Source organism: Cydia strobilella, chromosome 6, assembly GCF_947568885.1.
Source record: "Cydia strobilella chromosome 6, ilCydStro3.1, whole genome shotgun sequence".
Lineage (NCBI taxonomy): Eukaryota > Metazoa > Arthropoda > Insecta > Lepidoptera > Tortricidae > Cydia > Cydia strobilella.
The window spans coordinates 3,891,644-3,909,926 of record NC_086046.1 but is presented as its reverse complement, the minus strand read 5'-3'; the positions used below and the strand labels follow the sequence as shown (position 1 = coordinate 3,909,926).

The 18,283-nt window shown below is 41.1% G+C and overlaps 1 protein-coding gene across 6 annotated transcripts in view; it reads left to right on the top strand.

The window, feature by feature from the left end:
• Positions 1 to 18,283, top strand: part of LOC134741972 (E3 ubiquitin-protein ligase HECW2) — a 143,880-nt gene that overhangs the window by 36,069 nt on the left and 89,528 nt on the right. For all 6 annotated transcript variants that reach the window (XM_063674869.1, XM_063674870.1, XM_063674868.1 and 3 more), the window contains 2 exons: positions 15,968 to 16,060; positions 16,214 to 18,268. In XM_063674869.1, the coding sequence (XP_063530939.1) occupies positions 15,968 to 16,060; positions 16,214 to 18,268 (2,148 nt within the window). The remainder of the gene's footprint in view (positions 1 to 15,967; positions 16,061 to 16,213; positions 18,269 to 18,283) is intronic.

Genomic DNA, 18,283 nt, shown 5'->3' with positions numbered 1-18,283 from the left:
AGAGTTCGGATAGGGTCACGACGTCACGAAGCTTGAAACAATATTTTATATGGATGTAATCGCAGTCACCGGCCAATTGGGCATTTGTATTCGTTTTGCAGACATGGAGGTCGTTCGTCCCGGTTCTTGTCTGATGTGAAGTAGTTACCAATTCTTTAGCATCGCGGAGCCGGTCCCCGATTCCATGTGCGTGCCAATATTAACGCATTGAAAGCAATACGCCTCCTGAATGTGTAATGAGCTCGTGGAATTTCTCACTTGTAAAATTATAAGTAGCTCCGGTATGGGTAATGGGGTAGTCCTACTATATCATACTACCTACGTGGATATTACAACCTTACAACATAATTATGTTTATTTACCTACCGTATTTTTAATTGTCTATAAACGAACCCCTGAACCAGCAATTTACTCTATAGAGTTAAACCAAGATATGTCTGCAGCGATTTTGATAGCACACGCAGTGCATGTGTTACTTTAAATGTCAAACTTCTATGAAATTATGACGTATAAATAAATAACACTGGCACTGCGTGTGCTGTCAAAATCTCTGCAGACTTTTCTTGGTCTAACTCTAGTCTCTTAGCCTTTACAAAACCGTAATACTTACAAGTAGCTTGCCTCTTGCCGTTAGTATTTGTACCACGTTATACATGTTTCTAACGTCTAGATGTCAGGCAAAGAGACTTGGAACGTCACGTACCTATAACCTCACCCACGCGCCGGACGCGCCGAAGTGCGAAATATTAGCGACATTTTCGTCATGTTTTTGCATGGACAATTTACAACGACATAAACAGGGTATTATTCCGTATCACTGTTTAAATTATTGCCTCGAGGAGCATCAGTTACGATTTTAGTTTACAAATTGTCGTGGGTAGAAGGTGGGTAGACATAGGTTTCAAAAATAATACGTTTGTATCTGAAGTAAATAAGTATATCTATTTAGTGAGGACTGTACGTTAAGATTATAAATAAACTGCTATCATGAATGATTGGCAAATGCAATAGCACGCGACCGTTTCTCTGAGAGTCATTGTCTTCTGTTTTCTCAGCATGCGCTTTTTTACTGTAACTATATAATGCATTGTGTGTGCATTTCCTTGCTTTCTCGCACACACTTGCCACCCTTGAGCCTCCGTACCTGACATCTGTTTTCCATTAGTAGCACCACGTTCTCTGCGCCAATATGCATAAATGCATATTTCATAAAGCCTGCACATTACTCAAGCAAATACACTACGCGTTCTTGCTAAAGACAACTAGGCGATGCGACTGCGACAAACAGTAGTTTCTGAAATACCGCTTATACCTACATGCTTTTGTCAACAAGCTGACACTTTCTTAAAAAGGTAACAAAGCTTCTCTATTCTGCGGGATTTCATGTTGTTTCACTGTAGAGTGGTTCAAAAAACCTTTTTTTTCCTACGGGGCACGCCCTTATTTTGTTACACTTATTATGCTGATAAAATACACCAAGTTTTGTAACTTTATCACAACTACAAGGGGTTACTCAACCACTTAGAATTTTTTGTATGAATAAAAAAAAGTATTTTTTCGATTTTTATTTAAGGCCGTTCCATCGGTTTGCCGCTGTCACTGTCACATTTCGCAAGAAAGAACGGGAAAGATCATACGCGCCAAGTGTCAATTTTGATCGAATTTTGTCCATTTTTATTTATTTTAAAAACGTTACCTTACAATATCGAAATTCGAAAGCTATGAAATTACTATTTAAGTTAAGATTGTTTTTTCTTCTTTTTTTTTGTTTATAGTATCACATAATAAATAACCGAGTAAAGTAGGATTAAAAGTCCGAGTTAGAGGTTACTTTGGGAATTAATTGTATCGAGCGAAGTGTCATAATTCGTGTATCGGAAGCTATGTTGTTAAATAGTCAAGAACTACATATATTTTTTCGACGTCTACGAATATCAACGCCTCTTAGAAAAACATGATCATATAAGGAGATTTTTCGCCTTCTGGCTCAGGGAACCGCCTTAAGTATCTGTTTTCACACTATTTAAACATGTGATTTATTAGTTTTGTTGTGAACGCAACTTCTATAGTAAAAAACAAACACACACACACACACACACACACACACAAACACGCACATCTTTTCTATATTAAGTACCCTATATATACTACTTTTACATTGAAATTATGTTTAGTTGTTTTATTAATGTTAAAAGATGTTAAAAGAAATAAAAATAAAAATTGTAGTTTAATCGGTGCTCTCTTAGCACAAGTGTTTTCTCACTTAAAAAGAGGCACCAGCGCAGATATTGTAAACTGTGTTTTTTTAAGTTACCGAATAAAAGAAATTTAGATTTTTTGATTTCTGAAAAAAAAAAACATTTTTATTTCTATTTTTGTTTTGTTAATGTTTGACGGTACATTATGTTCATAGCAACTTGGTAATGGTAAGTACCTAGTCGTGGGAGTTGACGTCTATAGACTATCCTGGCCACAGGTTGGCCGATGTGGGTGATCGCAAATATTAACTTGCCTAATTCACTTGTTTATTTTATTACCTAACCTGCCGCCTAATCATATGGTTTAGTTGTCACCTGCTTATGTCTCATTTGGGCGCATTCCGGCGAACCGGTTTGGAGTTTTGGAGGCGTGAAATGGATCCCTTTATCTATCGCGTAGTGTCATATCGAATTGTCTATGAATAGAGAGAGTAGATGATGTTGGCAAGACCGGTTACAATAGCTGAATTGTTTTTATGTGACATCATTTTTGTTTTACAACGTTTTTTTCTGTTGAAATGAAGGTAGTGATAGAAATAATCTGCACACTATTCCTATTAGGTATTAAAAAAAGAGGGCTAGCGCGAATATTTTTGATAGGCGAGGTCATCAGGGGTGGAAAATAATGAGACATCTGGTCACTTTTCGGACTATTTTTAAAGGGAGATTGGCTTTTATTATAATTATGATTACAACAGTCAGTTGCCACGCACTTGATATTAGTGTTTATAACGACTTGATGGGATATAATATAAGGCACATGTGTCTGCACTTTTTGTCCACCTGTCGTGTAGAGACAAATCCCTCTTGCATCGCGCAATGTACAATGTAGTACGGAATATCTACGATTGCATTTCGTGGCCGCGGCATTTGTAACGAGGTCGGATTCGCCGCGCGCGCGCAATATCAATGAACCAGCCCCCTCCAACTCAAGTTATGAATGGACCGTAGCTACATACGTGTCAGCGAGTTGCAAAACGATAACGAAACCGCAACCAACACAGAATGATTGTAAGCAGAAAGTTCGACGACCCTAACCTAATACGATTTTCATTCGGAAATATCTATTAAAGGCGTCTCCGCCCTGTCGCCTTGTCGATATAAGTAGATGGAATATTTAAGCCAATCATTTCGAAAGTATCAGTGCTTTATTCGGCTACAGAAAGCATTGGAGCGTTATTGTTTCGTAAATGTGTCCGCGATTTTTTATGGATACTGTTATCAGTGGCTCTGATCAGTCATCGCTAATTGACAGTTAAATTCGCCATTACTACCGACGTAATTGAGTACCGAGCCTCTTTGATAATGGCTGACGGAGCGACATAACGCCTACAAGCTTAGCAGCTTTATATTTCCAGTGATAAAATAAAGCCATCCAATCGAGGTGTTCGATTTAGGTGTCGACTCTACTGTTCGCCATATATGGCGTAACAGGCTTCGCCATCTTTGGCCTTATAGGGTGGGCTGCCCTGTACTATATTAAGGATCGGCTATCAGCAGATCAGCACTATCAGCAAGTGCAGCCAGTTTTGAGTTCTAATGTGGTGAGAACCATATCTAATAAACCTGTCATAGCGCTCCTTATGCAGATGTATATAAAGCAGCTCCCTAATGTTTTGTAATTCTATATCCTAATGTTTATGGTATGAACATGGTTAATTATTTTCATGACTGTCCGTTACCGAAGCCGTTATAAATAACAGGTACTTACCTACCAATATAGGATAACCCGTGTTTACTATTGAAAATCTTGTTTACTATTGAAAATCTGATATCTTTTCTGAGGTTTAAGGAAAATGAATTACGCAGGTATGTATCTATGTATGAGCTAAGTCTAAAATTAATGCGACCAAGTTAATTCTGGCAATAAGTTTTTTATACTCATACCACTACTAATTTGCATTGCTTACGTTGCATACGACGATACGACGTAAGCAAACCGCCATGTTAAGGGGATCCCATGCCCCATGCAATGACCTTCGATCTGAACCCCTTAGTTTTCTTATGTTTTTTGTAGCTTATCATATTAACAGCAACAGTTTTAAGCAGTATAGTATCCCATATTTACTTCGAAGTTCATTGTTTTCGAGATATTTGTCATCAAAGTTGAATCATTTTAGGTCATAAAACTGGTTTTCTGGCCTAGAGTTGTGCCGTTCCCGGTAACATTCCCCATTTTGTATGGGGAAATTTCTCGCTCGGTAACATTCCCCATGCTAAATGGGTAATGTTACCGGGAACGGCACAACTCTATCTGGCCACAACTTTTGTGTTAATCAGTTTAAAATTAAAACCTTAGACAAACTTTTAGAGACGTCAAAGACGAACCCAAATATGTAGATTTCGTATATGTAAGATCTTTCACAGCAATCGAGATACGAAAAAAGCGTTTTTTTTAGACAGTGTTTAAAAAAATCATAAATAAATAAGTATTCATTTCTTTCAAAATCCGGTAGACAAAAATGGAGATAAAAGATTGAAGAACCGACAGCCGTTTGTCTTATTATTCTATATGTAGAGCAAAAGTAGGAGATAAGATTCAAAACTTGCCAAAAATCGATGAAAACCTCGGGTAGCCCCTTAATGAGAACGTACGTATTTTCTAATGCACAAATTCTATCGGGGAAAGGTGACTGAAGCTAGCGGCTTTTTGTGTTTGTATTTATGTCGTACCTTTTGGTTGAAAACGTCACAAATATATTTGATTTCATTTCATTTCATGGCCGTCGCGGCATGCGCGTGCGTTCTTGAATTACGATTAGCAGCCTAAGCAGCTTTCTTCATATCGTTTACCGAGTGTTAGCTCAGCTGAGGGAGTAAGTGTCATCTCCGGCTACCAATTGTTATTACAGATCTCGAGATCGCACCTGAGGCAACGGCCTGGTAAGCAATGAAAAAAAAGTTGTCTAATAGCTATAATGAGTCACGCCGGATTTACATATCTACGTACTATGTAGAAAAAATCAAGAAGATTGAAGGTCAAGAAAACTCATTCATAGTCATTATACATTGATAGGTTAGTCAGAGTAGCTAACTAGCGAATTACCAGGAAATAATAAGATAATGTGAAATACACTTCGTTTATTTGACATGACATAGGTACTATAGGAATTAAATATCGAGATGTTCGGCAGGTGAGCGCCCTCTGTAAATCCACGTTACAAAGCCAGGCTGAGCTGTTACCTTATTACCTCGTAAAACACATCCATCATTAGTATTGACTTTGGAAGCGATAAGTGTCGCGGCGTTATCTCGGGGAGGTGCTAATGGACGACTTCGTCACCGTATTGTACTTAACTTCCAATTTCCGCTGCGATTTGTAGCCCGAATGGTAGAATTTTAAGTGGTCTCCACTCGTAAAATTAACCAGTCGTTAATGGATCCTTGAATGAAAAGAAAGGAATTTAAAATGCATCTGCATTCGACCGGTTTACGATACCGCAGGGCTGAATGAACGTACGTATTTATTGCTCGCGAGTTAAATAAGCTTCGGAATAGTCTGTCTGTTCTCCATCGACAGCTCGGAGGGCTGTTAATTCGTTGAAAGCTCGCCGTGTGAACTTAGAAACAAAGCTTTACAGCCGTCAACATATACCGACCGCAATCGTGAAACTGTCAAGTTGTCATCCCGCTAAATGGGGGTCCGTCGTCAGCGCCCCTTAAACACCCGTTTCCTGACTTACAGTGTAATTTTGGCTATTTTAAGGCGGATACAGCTCTGCTAAGCGTTCGGAGCAGACGGACTCATTTACGGATGGAATTACCTTTAGAATGGTAATTTTTTTACGATTATCTTGTTGATCGCAGGCAACAGAGATTAACAGATGGCAGCAGACGGTTGACGATGTGTTGATTAGTATGATGAAACACTAATATAACACTAAACACTTATCAACGAAATGATTATACTAGACAAATAAGATGGTACCGTCTAAATCGCCGTGCATAGTTATGCACCGACTTGAATAGAACAAAGTAAGGGAGTGTCACGTTATATTTTCATAGAAATTTGACAAAATAGGAAGTGACAAATAAGATGGTATACTTACTCTTATACTGACACAAAATTATATCTTGTGTCAGTATAAGATACTAACAGGTGCAAGTTTTCAGTTTAATTGTAACTTATACTATCTACTTTCAACCTCGCATCTGTAAAATGATTCTCGGTAACATCAGCATCCCATACGTATACTTACGGGGTGTCAGTAACAAGATAAAGATCACCTCGCGTGTGAAATCAAGGGTTCCACTTAAAAAGACATCAGTCCGTACAAAAACGTGGTTAAAACAGATCGTAGGAGGACAGATGCGTCGAATAGGGGTCGAGGAATGACCGTAGTTTAGTTTAACTATTGGCTTCCGTCAAACAACTGAGGAACGGAGCGCTGACGCTGACACATACTGGCGCAGTATGATACTGCTTTACCGCACTATATAGATGCATGTCTCTTCTCAATTTATTAGGGAATACACTCTTTTAGTAGAATATTAGAACCTGCTAACTGAAGCGTAAAGTTTCTCAGAGGGGTCTGATTAACACCATATGAAACAACTTTACACTGAATGATTTTCTCAGTAAATTTTCGGTGAGTAACATTTGTTACTAAATTTGAGCTTACATCATCGCTAGCTGTTGTAGTCGCAAAAATATTTTATCTTCTTATTCCTGTTGCGAGGAAGCTGTAAACAGATGTTTCCTCTATATTTTAGACACTATATTTTATTCGATATTAAGTGGATCACCATTTGTCTGCAGAACGAGCGGAAGTGGTCTATACGAGCTAAATTTTTCTAGGACTTCTAGGAATAGAGTGGGCAAACAGGGTTTTCCGTGAAACGAAGCGTTACGAGAACCATAATGTAAAGATCGGGGACCTCCTGTCTGCTGGACATTTCCTCAACTATCGACGTAGGTAAATAAACCTTTCTGCGTTTTCACGTTCTTACGAATTGTTGCGTAGTTTTATTTAGTAAATTATTAGAAAATGTATTTAATCTTCAAACGTAATTCCAAATCTGATACTGAATATATTATGCTACAGCCTAGCTGTATATTATAACCGAGGGTCGTGGCGAGCAAAACTTTGAACACACGTATATTTTCAGAATTATTGAGGTAACACGTTAAAACCCATACGATGGTCATATCTTCCGTCGCAAGTTTCACGCGGCGTGCCATGTCCATTGTTCCCTTCTAATTTCCTGGTTTTACGTCCCTCTTAAGGAGAAAAGAAACAGTGCATGTTTGAGTAGGGCACAGTCCGAATGCTGAAGCTGCGCTGCGTTCGTTTGTCACACAAACATTACACCTACCATGAAACAAAACCGCGAACACCCCCTTCCTAGACCATATCGCAAATCCCGCTTCCTCGTCTCATCTCGACGTATCTCCCGTATCCTGCGGAACTCGGACGTTGCGTCACCGACGGAAATAGCTCTGTGTCACCGCTGTCGTCAGTGCCTCGTCATGAATTTGGTTCACTAATCAACAACTTGCAGATGTGGGTAACTTATCTGTGAGTTTTAAGTGAGTTTACGTCTTTGTTTCGGGACGCTTCTACGGAAATCCGGTTTTTTAAATTAGTTTCAAATTACTTCATTGACCGAGCGAAGCGAAGGTCTCCGTTTCAGTTGGGCAAAAATTCTTTCGTATATCCGGATGTTCTCGGTTGTAGGTCATAATTATTTTATTAACCGATTCTAGTCAATTTTTAGGGTTCCGTACCTCAAAGGGAAAAAACGGAACCCTTATAGGATCACTCGTGCGTCTGTCTGGCCGTCCGTCTGTCCGTCTGTCACAGCCTATTTGCTCCGAAACTACTGGACCAATTAAGTTGAAATTTCGTACACATGTGTAAGTCTGTGACCCAGACGGACATGTAACGGCAACAAATTAATTTGAAACTGGCCAGAAACATTAAAAAAAAAAGTTTTGCAAACTATATCGAGATGAAGAACATCAAATATATTTGTTTAATAATTTTAGGATAAATAGTTTAGCGTTATTCAAGATTATAGGCAAAAAATTACCATTCTCCCCTTTTATCTCCGAAACTACTAGGTCTAACATTTTGAAACAAATACACACAATAGTTCTTTACCTAAAGATGACAGGAAAACCTTTAGTAGACCGAGGCGAATAGGATCACGGGGCGAATGTTGAAATGTTGATATTGAAAATATTGTTTATGACTGGCGTCGCAAGCTAACAGAAGACATGTACAGCGCTATTTTAGTGCACTCATATTAATGCAATATTTCAAATATCAACGGTTTTTTCATCATGATCCGATTCACCCTGTGATCTAATTCTCCTCAGTCTACCCTATTAGAAATCAAACGTGAAAAAAGCAAGCGTGAGTCGGATCTAAGAACAAAAAGAGGTCAACAGCTCTCTTAGTTAATTTAAAGCTTATACCGTAGTGATCATTATTATAAGTGCTCTGTGAACAAAATTCGAAAAAATGTGCAGACGCAGAGTCTATACTTATTACCTGCATTGATTACTTGGAGCTTTTTGTATTAGGAGGAATTGTCAGGTAGATATAAAAGCAGTAGCTGATCTTTGGTAGGCCTCTTGCACCCGAATTACTTACAAGTCCTTCGTGTTTCTTAGACTTTAGTAGCATCGACCTTGTACCTTTACAGTTTTGTGTTCCTATATCATAGATATAGGAAGATGTAAATGGAAAAATAATGTTTCATACTTTTATTCCATGTTTTGTAAATCGAACACATGCAATTAGAAAGACCCGCCCCTTTTTTTAGCGGCTGTAAATCTCACTAGTCTGTTAGACTAATCATCATTAGAGCTAACTCCATGCTGGTTAATCGTGATTACCCGATAAGCACCCTAAAGGAAATGACTGTCATTAAACAAGTAGGGCTGCATACGTGCTCATGACGTCTTCCAAATGCTGTGGAACAAAAAATTAATGGGAGCTATCGATCTCGAACTTTTGTCTTTGGTTAACTGTTCCAAAACGGAAACGAACTAGTGATTACACCGCAATTTCGATAAATCATTTTGGACTTTGGGATTTGTTATCTGCATCTGTTTGGGTAATTATCACGATTCTACAACAACTATCATTAGAGATTTCTTAATGATTAAACGAACTTACCTGAAGTGAAGTTCTATCATAATTATACGAAGCGCCTCGTCCGAAGAGATTAGTAACTGAAGATATATATACACTTGTAGTTACGCCGGTAGGTGTCACCACTCTGCACTTAGTTTGGAGTTATTTTTAAATTTTTATTTTTTAACTAGTGGGTATGCCTAGATTCCACCTCCCGGCCGCCATCGCTCTGTCCGTTCATTAAGTTGAGAGAAATATTTTACATATACTATGGTAGTACATTGATTGATGTATTTTGTATAACATTGTAAGGGGATGAGCGAAGCGATGGGTGGGAGGGAGCTATGTTACTAATCTCTTCGGACGAGGCGCTTCGTATAATTATGATAGAACTTCACTTCAGGTAAGTTCGTTTAATCATTAATTATACTTCGCGCCTCGTCCTCGAGATTAGTAACTGAAGATATATATACACTTGTAGACTTTGAGAGTAATATTTTCTGAAGGATCATCAATCAATGACGATATTCTTATATATTATTAGACAGTTTATACTATATTAATCGGCCGTGATAAAATATAATTTTATTTATACATATGATACTCAAAAAATCTACTGATATGTAGATATGTTACTATCAGCTAGGATCGGGCACTATAGGTAGGAATGGCAGGATGTCAATCTTAAACACCTTAAATACCATTATATTACAATAATTTATTGCATGAAATAGAAATAAATTACATAAGTAAAAACTGAAGTCGCAATAAGTCATTATACTAATTGGTACAATTTTCTTACAACATCAAGGACTATGTAAAAATTTGTTTCTTAAATTAAACAAATTTATCATCCTCTAATTAGGTAGGTACCTACTACAATTTTTTGGTAATTAATAAGAGCTGTGATGAATGATCTTTAAATATGATTCTTATTTATTAATCATATTCTCAAAAGCTTAGCAGATCAACCGATACGGGATGAGTTTGATATCTTATTCATTATTTATTTATTTACAACAGATAGCGCCAGAGACAGACAGTCTTCGTTGCTTAAAATTGGCCTTTAGTAAAACTTTTCAAAAGTATTGGACTGTCCGCTCCACCCTGCGGTGTTGCGAATGGCGTCGACGCTGACGCCTCTCGCGTGCGCGTGCGACACGGCGGCGTGCCGCGTGCTGTGCCCGCTGAACGCCGCCGTGTCGACCCCGCACTCGCTCAGTGTGCGCTTGATCCATCGGCTGAGCGTCTGCGAGCCTACTGGTTTATTAGGCTGTCAGATATTCTTAAGGGCTTTGTTTTATTCAAGTAGCAAGAAAGCGCTTCCGCTGGACATATGGAAGGGTTTTCGCGGAAAAAGGGTAGATATATAATAGGTTGTTTACAGCCAAGTCTCGATGTTTTTAAAATATCTGGAATTTTAATAGATATACATTCGGAAGTGATTTCAATGTTTTTTATATTAATTTTTGATATAGTTTGGACTCTGTGAGCCGTAGTGAGAGCCAGCAATGTAACCGTTTTGTTTGAAAGCCTATCGAGGTTTAATGTATCGTTAGGAAACCAATCGCTCAAATGATTTAATACAAGATTGGTCTCCCAAGTTGCATTGTACTTAGGCGTCGGAGGTCGTAGACGAAAAACGCCTTTGAAGAATCTCTGAAGCCTGTCATCATGTGATATAGTTGGACCTAAGACTAAAGATAAGGCCGATCTACAGGCGTTTAATGTACCATATTGACTACCTTCATTAAACAAATTGGTCCAGAAATAGACAACTGTCGGAATAGACGCGTCATATACGTCGACTGAATTATTTTTACAAAAGTGCCACCACTTTTTAAGGCAAACATCATATTATTTTATCGTGTTTGGTGATAAAGATGCTAACATTATGTCCATTGAGGATGGTGGTAGGCTTCTTCTCGATAGCGCGACCCGCACAATATCCCTGCAACCAGGGTAATCGAGTTGTGTATTCATTGGGAACTGGAATGAGAAATTAAAGCATTGCTGCAAGGCTGAAAAGTTATGACTTCGCTAACAAGGAGACTTCAAAAGACAGGGTACCATGGTTGTGTTGGCCACAAAGGTACGACCATGATACCCGTAGCTTTATCTGAAATAATCTTTCGAAGAGCTTTCAGCACAACCGAAAAAGGTGGGAAAGCGTAAAAGAACATGCCTGTCCAGGCTACAGTAAACGAGTCTACCGCATAGGCATCAGGGTCTTTGTGCCAGGAAATGTATTTTGCACATTTCTTATTTATACGACTTGCGAATAAATCAATTAACGGTAAATCAAATTTGTACACTATCTCATTAAACGCCCAATCAGCCAATTCCCATTCTATATCCGGATGTGATCTCCTTGATTCGTAATCAGGCATAACATTATCGCGGGATCTTATATAAGATGCAAACACAAACAACTTTCTTTGTTCGCACCATTGCCAGAACTCTCTCGTAACCTGGGTAAGATGAGGGTATTGTATACCACCCATTCTGTTAATGTACGCTATCGCGGTAGTATTATCTAGTCGTAGGAGTATCTGGCAATTGTACAAATTACATGCGTAAATTTTTAAAGCAATAAATTCGGCAAGCAGCTCTAAATAGTTTATATGATTTTCTCGTTCAGTACTAGACCATTGGCCGCTTGCCGTATCACCCCCACAGGCTGCCCCCCACCCCGTAGTTGAGGCGTCAGAAAATATCTGAATTGGGTAATTATCTGTGCGAATGCGACTATGGGAATTATCGATATTCATTAACCACCAATGTATGTCAGGTAGGATGGACTCGGGTATACTCATTGCACGATTATAATTATCGTGGCCTTGTAGGTTGAGGAACTTGCACCGTTTCAGTTCCTTCGTATAGAGCCATCCGTACTCGATAGCCGGGCACGCTGAGACTAGTAGGCCGGTTAGTTTTGCTAGCTGTCTAATTTTGCATTGCTTAATTTTTAAAAACAGTTCTAACTCAGATTTTATGCGCACTCGTTTTTCAGAAGGTAAACTAAGTCGAAAACGACGTGAATCGATAATCATTCCTAGGAATTTGCACGACGTCATAGGTGTAAGTATACTTTTCTCTTGATTGATAATAAAGCCTAACGAAATTAATAATTGTGTTGTTAATTTTACGTTTTCTAGACATTGTTCGTACCTTTGACCGAAAAGTAACCAATCGAGATACAGGTAGAGAGGAGGTAGTAGTTTTACAATAGGCTTTTCGTGAATTTTTATTAAAAATTACGCATCTTTCAAATCAAGCGTAGCCATAAAGCAATCCGGAGATAAAAGCTTAACGGCTGTTCGCAAATCCTCGAGCTTGAAATGAACAGTTTTTATAAATTTATTTAACTGTTTTAGATTGAGTATAAAACGCATTTTTCCGTTCGGCTTCGGCACAAGAAAAATACCGGACACAAATTGTCCTTCACAAGGATTACACTCGGATCGGACCTACTTGCAAAAGGTTGTTAATGGCATCTACAAAATGTGACCTCTCTACATCAGAATATTCTGGCGCTGAGGGCAAAGAATGTTGGACAACAGGGCTAGAGAATTTGATTTTATAGCCAGCTATCCATGAAAGTATGGTGCGGTCACTAGTAATGAGTGCCCACTGTTTATGAAATAGTGATAAACGGCCGGCATACTTAACTGTGTCTAGTAGTAGTGGCCGTAGTGGCGCGGCGGCGGCGGGGGCTGGTGCGTGTACGACGGTCTGTAGTAGCGCGCGGGCGGCGCCGGGGGAGCCGGGGGCGGCGGCGCGCGGGGAGCAGGCGCGCGACCCCTCGGAGTCGGAGCCGGCGGTGGCGGGCCCGGCGGCGGCCTGCGCGGCGCTGGGCCTCGGCGGTTTAAAGGCCGCGATACATTGAATTTCATCCGCCTGTATTGCGCTACGGGCTGCTTAGGAACAGGAGCTTTTAGCTCTCCGCCGGAATTAATCATGGCTTTCGCTGATTTAAGCGTTTCCGTCAAGTTTTCGCCAAATAGGAAAGTGTCTATCTTGGTATTCGCCAGATGGTCTTTGAGATCTTTTTTCAATGAGAAAAGTATAAAATTGCGTCTGGTCACGCTGTCTGCGTATTGTAAGTCGCACAGAATACGACTGAGGTCTATAAGTTTTTGTAACAGGTCGTTATTTTTCTCTTTCGAATTTAATTGCGATGTAATTATTTCGCTAAGACATGATATCGCGCAAGCCATTTCCTTTTGCTTGGACTCGATGCCCTTGTCTCGTTTAGCAAAATTTTCTGAAATGGCAGCTTTGATCTCAGGGTTTAACTTTGGCGCGCCTATTTTCACGCAATTAACAGGGATTAGATATTTACTAAGGAGGTCTTTACGGATTTCTTTAGTTATACCCTCTATGGCTACATGTGTAAAACGGGTAGCTATTTCTGCACGTACCTCTTTGCCATATATTGTGGCCGACGAGGGGTCATCTCCCAGAATTTGCAATACATCATCGTCCAAATCGATTGTGTCAGCGACTTTATTATCGTCAGCCTGCTCAACAGTGGACGTGCTTGTGCCTGGTATGGCAGTGGCGCTTGCGCCGGGCATGGCGCTGGAGCTGGTGCCGGCTATGGCGTTGGAGCTCGTGTCGGGTACGGCATTGCCGCTTGTATCTGTCACGGCCTGTGTGTTAGTCTGTGTAGCGCTTTGCTGAGCCTCAGTAGGCTTTATCACATTTTCAACAGAATTCTGAGGTTCCTCGATAGGACAATTATCGGCCTCAATAGGGTCTTCCAGATACTCAGCGCCATTATATTGGTCATTTTGACTGTATGGATCGTAGTTCAGTTCATAATCCGGGTATTCCGGAAACCAATCGTCTGGTCGTAAAACCGGTGATGCTAAGAACAAAAAGCAATACTTAGTTTGCTTTTATATTTATATACTTACTCCTTTATTTAAAAAGCAAAATGAATTAAATAAGAAAATCATCACGACTATATTTAAGGTAAACGTACTGATATATTAACTTTAAATAAATTACTATTTTTTACTCATAAACTCAAATATATTATTACTGAATAGTGAATAGTAATATTCTAATCATCTGAACTGAACCAGATAACGCATGTTATCCCATCTTAAAGTTAGGTTACAATTCCCAATGAATTGTACGCCAACCGTCATACTATGCGTCGACTGAGCCCCAACGGCTAATCGGAGTGCATTGATGTATGTACAAGTATGAACTCGTACTGTGGTTCTATACAGTCAATAGATACGTATCATTTAGTTAGGTATCAGTTCCCAATGAACTGAACGCCAACCGATACAATTTATGCTTTGATTTATCCCCAATGGCTAAATCTGAATGCACGTATACCTAGGTATAATAACCTTGGCCAACTTAAAATTTGCACAAGCGAAAATTAAAAAGACTTACCTGTTTCTTGTGGTAAAAATTCCTCATCGGAACCACTGTGTGACGAAGCACTTTCACTATTCCGTATTTTACGTTTTAATTTTCGAACTTTATGCAGTAGATGATTAATGTCATCTTCGTATTTCTTAACACGTTTACGTTTCGGCATTATGCGAGACTCCACGAACAAGAAACTTAGTTAAATTTATAAGAAGTGACTTGAGTGGTCGAGCACTAGAAAGCGTATGAACGGACAGAGCGATGGCGGCCGGGAGGTGGAATCTAGGCATACCCACTAGTTAAAAAATAAAAATTTAAAAATAACTCCAAACTAAGTGCAGAGTGGTGACACCTACCGGCGTAACTACAAGTGTATATATATCTTCAGTTACTAATCTCGAGGACGAGGCGCGAAGTATAATTATAAGTAACGATTACGCCGAATATCAAACATGAAATGTAATAAACATGCGGTAATTGCATCTCCGATTATACACATTATTTAGTATTTATGATCGCCAGGAGCAGTTAATCGAGCAGGGAGCTAACCCGTCTCATATATTAAGCCAATCAAAATATGGTAATGCTCGGCAGGACTGATCCGGGATGCGTTGCAGAATCAATTTGCTTCCGCTAAATTTATGGCCGTGTTCCTCCAATTAACTGGCAATTCGGTGGCTTCGATTATTTCGCATAAAATGTGCGGGCGAGTCCCGCATCCGGTGATTAGGGCTCGCACATAATTTGTGATGCGCTGCGCCCGCGCTGCGCCGCCGCGGCCCACGCTCGGTCGCCCGCCGCTCGATTGTTGTTAGATAAAAAATGCAAGGGCTCACCGTGCTCGGTTCTGCGCGGTTCGTTGTTTGTTTTTACTTCTGCGTTTTGCACCTGCCCCGTGTTTTGTTTTTCATGCGGGTACCCGACAGCGGTTTTAAATGAGATATTTGAACTCGTAATTTTTGATTTTGTTTGCCAGCCCCAGCCCGATCACTTCCTCTCCGTATTTTATGTGGCCGTTTTTCATGTATACGTATTACGTATCTTTATTGAATATGGAAAAGAACATGAATCGATAAAAATACATCTAAATTGCATTTTTACAGCGTTCGGAGCGATCGCTAAGTTTATGTCGAAAATAAAGTTGGAATTTATGGCGGGCATGATAGGTTGGAATGTTAGACGTAACAAAAACCGATAGTGGTAATATACGAGGACATTTGTGTGTTGCAGAGTCGGGCGGCGTCGTCGGGCGCGTGCCGGCGACCGGATGCGCAAGCGGCGGCATAATGTGGCTGCTTGATGAGCCCAATCAGCCGTACGAAGGTAAGCACTTGCTTCATACATACACATGAGACGGCCGTTTGAGCTCATCAATCATTGTATAGTAATTGTAGCTTTTTAGATAGAAGGCTACTCGCTAATGATGTCCATGAAAAAAAAACCGATTATATTAACGTGTCGGTTGTCGTGTTTCAGACTGTGAGCAGCTGCTATGTTTCCGGTACTACAGTGGCGAGGAGGAGGAGATGGAAGCGGAGGCGCCGGCGCTGCCCGCGCGGCTTTGCGCGGAGCTACGCAAGCTCCCACATCGCTTGAAGGAAGGCGTCTCGCGCAAGCGCGGTGGCGAGCGGCAACCACCATTCTCGTACCACAACGAGAGCTTCGAGCTCGGCTCCGAGCCCGACCCCGCCGAGGTCGCTCGCCTCGTCGACAAATGCTCAATTAGCACTCTAGAAAGCAACGGGAACGAGCCAAAACTTGAACAAAAATGTGATCCTAGCAAATTTGTAGATACTAGTTTAAGTAAAGAATCTCAATCTGTAAATAGTGACTCTCGCGCGACGTCGTCAGGGGTGAAAAAGAAATGTCCACCACCGGTGGACACGGGCGGTGGGGTGGACCTCGGTGTCAAAAAAAAGTCTAAAATGAACAGCGGCTTCGAATCACCTACGTCGCCCGGTACGGAGTATTACAAAATATGGTCGCCAAAGAATCCTTGTAAGATAATGAAGTTTGTATATGAGGTGGAAGGAGGGAAGGTTCCTGAGGGAGGTCCCCGGTCACCCGGGCCGCCGCTGCCGCCGCGCGCGGCGCACAAACCGCTGGAGCGCTCAAGGGCGCTCTCGCCCCCGCCCCACCCCCCGCAAGTGCCACGACATCGAAAACCCAAAAAACTTACTAAACCTGAAGACTCGTTCAACTTCGAACTGATCGACACGGATGAGCAGTTTTTTACAGACAACAATATCTCTAATTCGGCCACGCTTCAGAGCGGCATCAATGACTTTAAACCGGGAGAGTTTTACACCGGCAAACAGGTCGCCATGTCTTCTACGGCGAGCTTCTGGCGAGGCGGGCAGAACGTCGCCCCGCTGGCGACGCCCGAAACCGACGGCAGCTTATGTGAATCTACAATATCTTCTATGAAATTATCTAGGTTAGTAGACGAGAAGAGATCTAAAGATGTACCTGACGGTTCGCCTAGCATAAGTAGAAATAAGGTATTATTTATTAAAGATATTGGGCCCGATAACTACATCACGACGACGTTCGCGAGGAAGGATAAGGCCCCGACTGATACCGTTGACGGTACGAATCTCACGCCAAACCACGCCAAATCAGAGGAGAAGGCGCAGCATACGTTTTTAAATGACATTAGCAATCACTCAGAGTTTGAGGATGATAATAGGAACCAGATAGAAGAAAAAGAAATTACGACTTTAAAAGGTCACAAACCATTGACGAGGCAGAACTCGGGTCGCGCTACGCCTACAATGATGACTGCGTTTTTAAATTCGCACTCATATCATACCACAACGACAACTCAAGAACAGCCTGACAACGGCTGCTCCAATGCTCCTAGTTCATGTAATTCGTCACATTCGACGTCTCCAGTTGAAGACGGCAACAAGACGCTACCCAGCGTAGGGACGATGATTATGAATAGGAAGTACTCCTGCGACAGCTCAACCCCAAAGCATTCGAGTTTGCCGCGGCATCTGCTTAAGAACTTGGGTTGCGAAGGGACACCGAAGCATTCGCCGACAAATAGCGGAATGAATAGTCCAGTGCGGCCGCATCCAAGAGTCTTGACGAGGGTAGCAGCGCTCGCGGGGGCAGCACCACAATGTCCACCGACACCGACTCACCACGCGCGTCGCCCGCGCCCTGCGCCGCCGTCAGACCTCACGCCACCTCCAATACAAAACTCGGAAAACTTCGAAATGGTCGAATTCACCAACGAACTCCGTACAACAGAGATCAGATCTCCCAACATGGAGTTCGCGAACAGCAACCATTTCACCATCGTCCACGCTGGACCTCCTGAAGACGTTGTCCTTCGAAGACCTAGACAAGAAGACAGTGATGATACTGAGAATGCTGTAGCCTCGCCTACGCCTCTAAGGCATATGGCGGGCATAAGACTGCCTTCGATCCCTGAAAGGGCGTCGAGGCAAATGGCGTTGACTGGAGATTTTCCCGCCAATATGATTGGTGGGATTATCGAGTGCGAGGAACCATTACCAGCAGGTGGGTACTATCTTT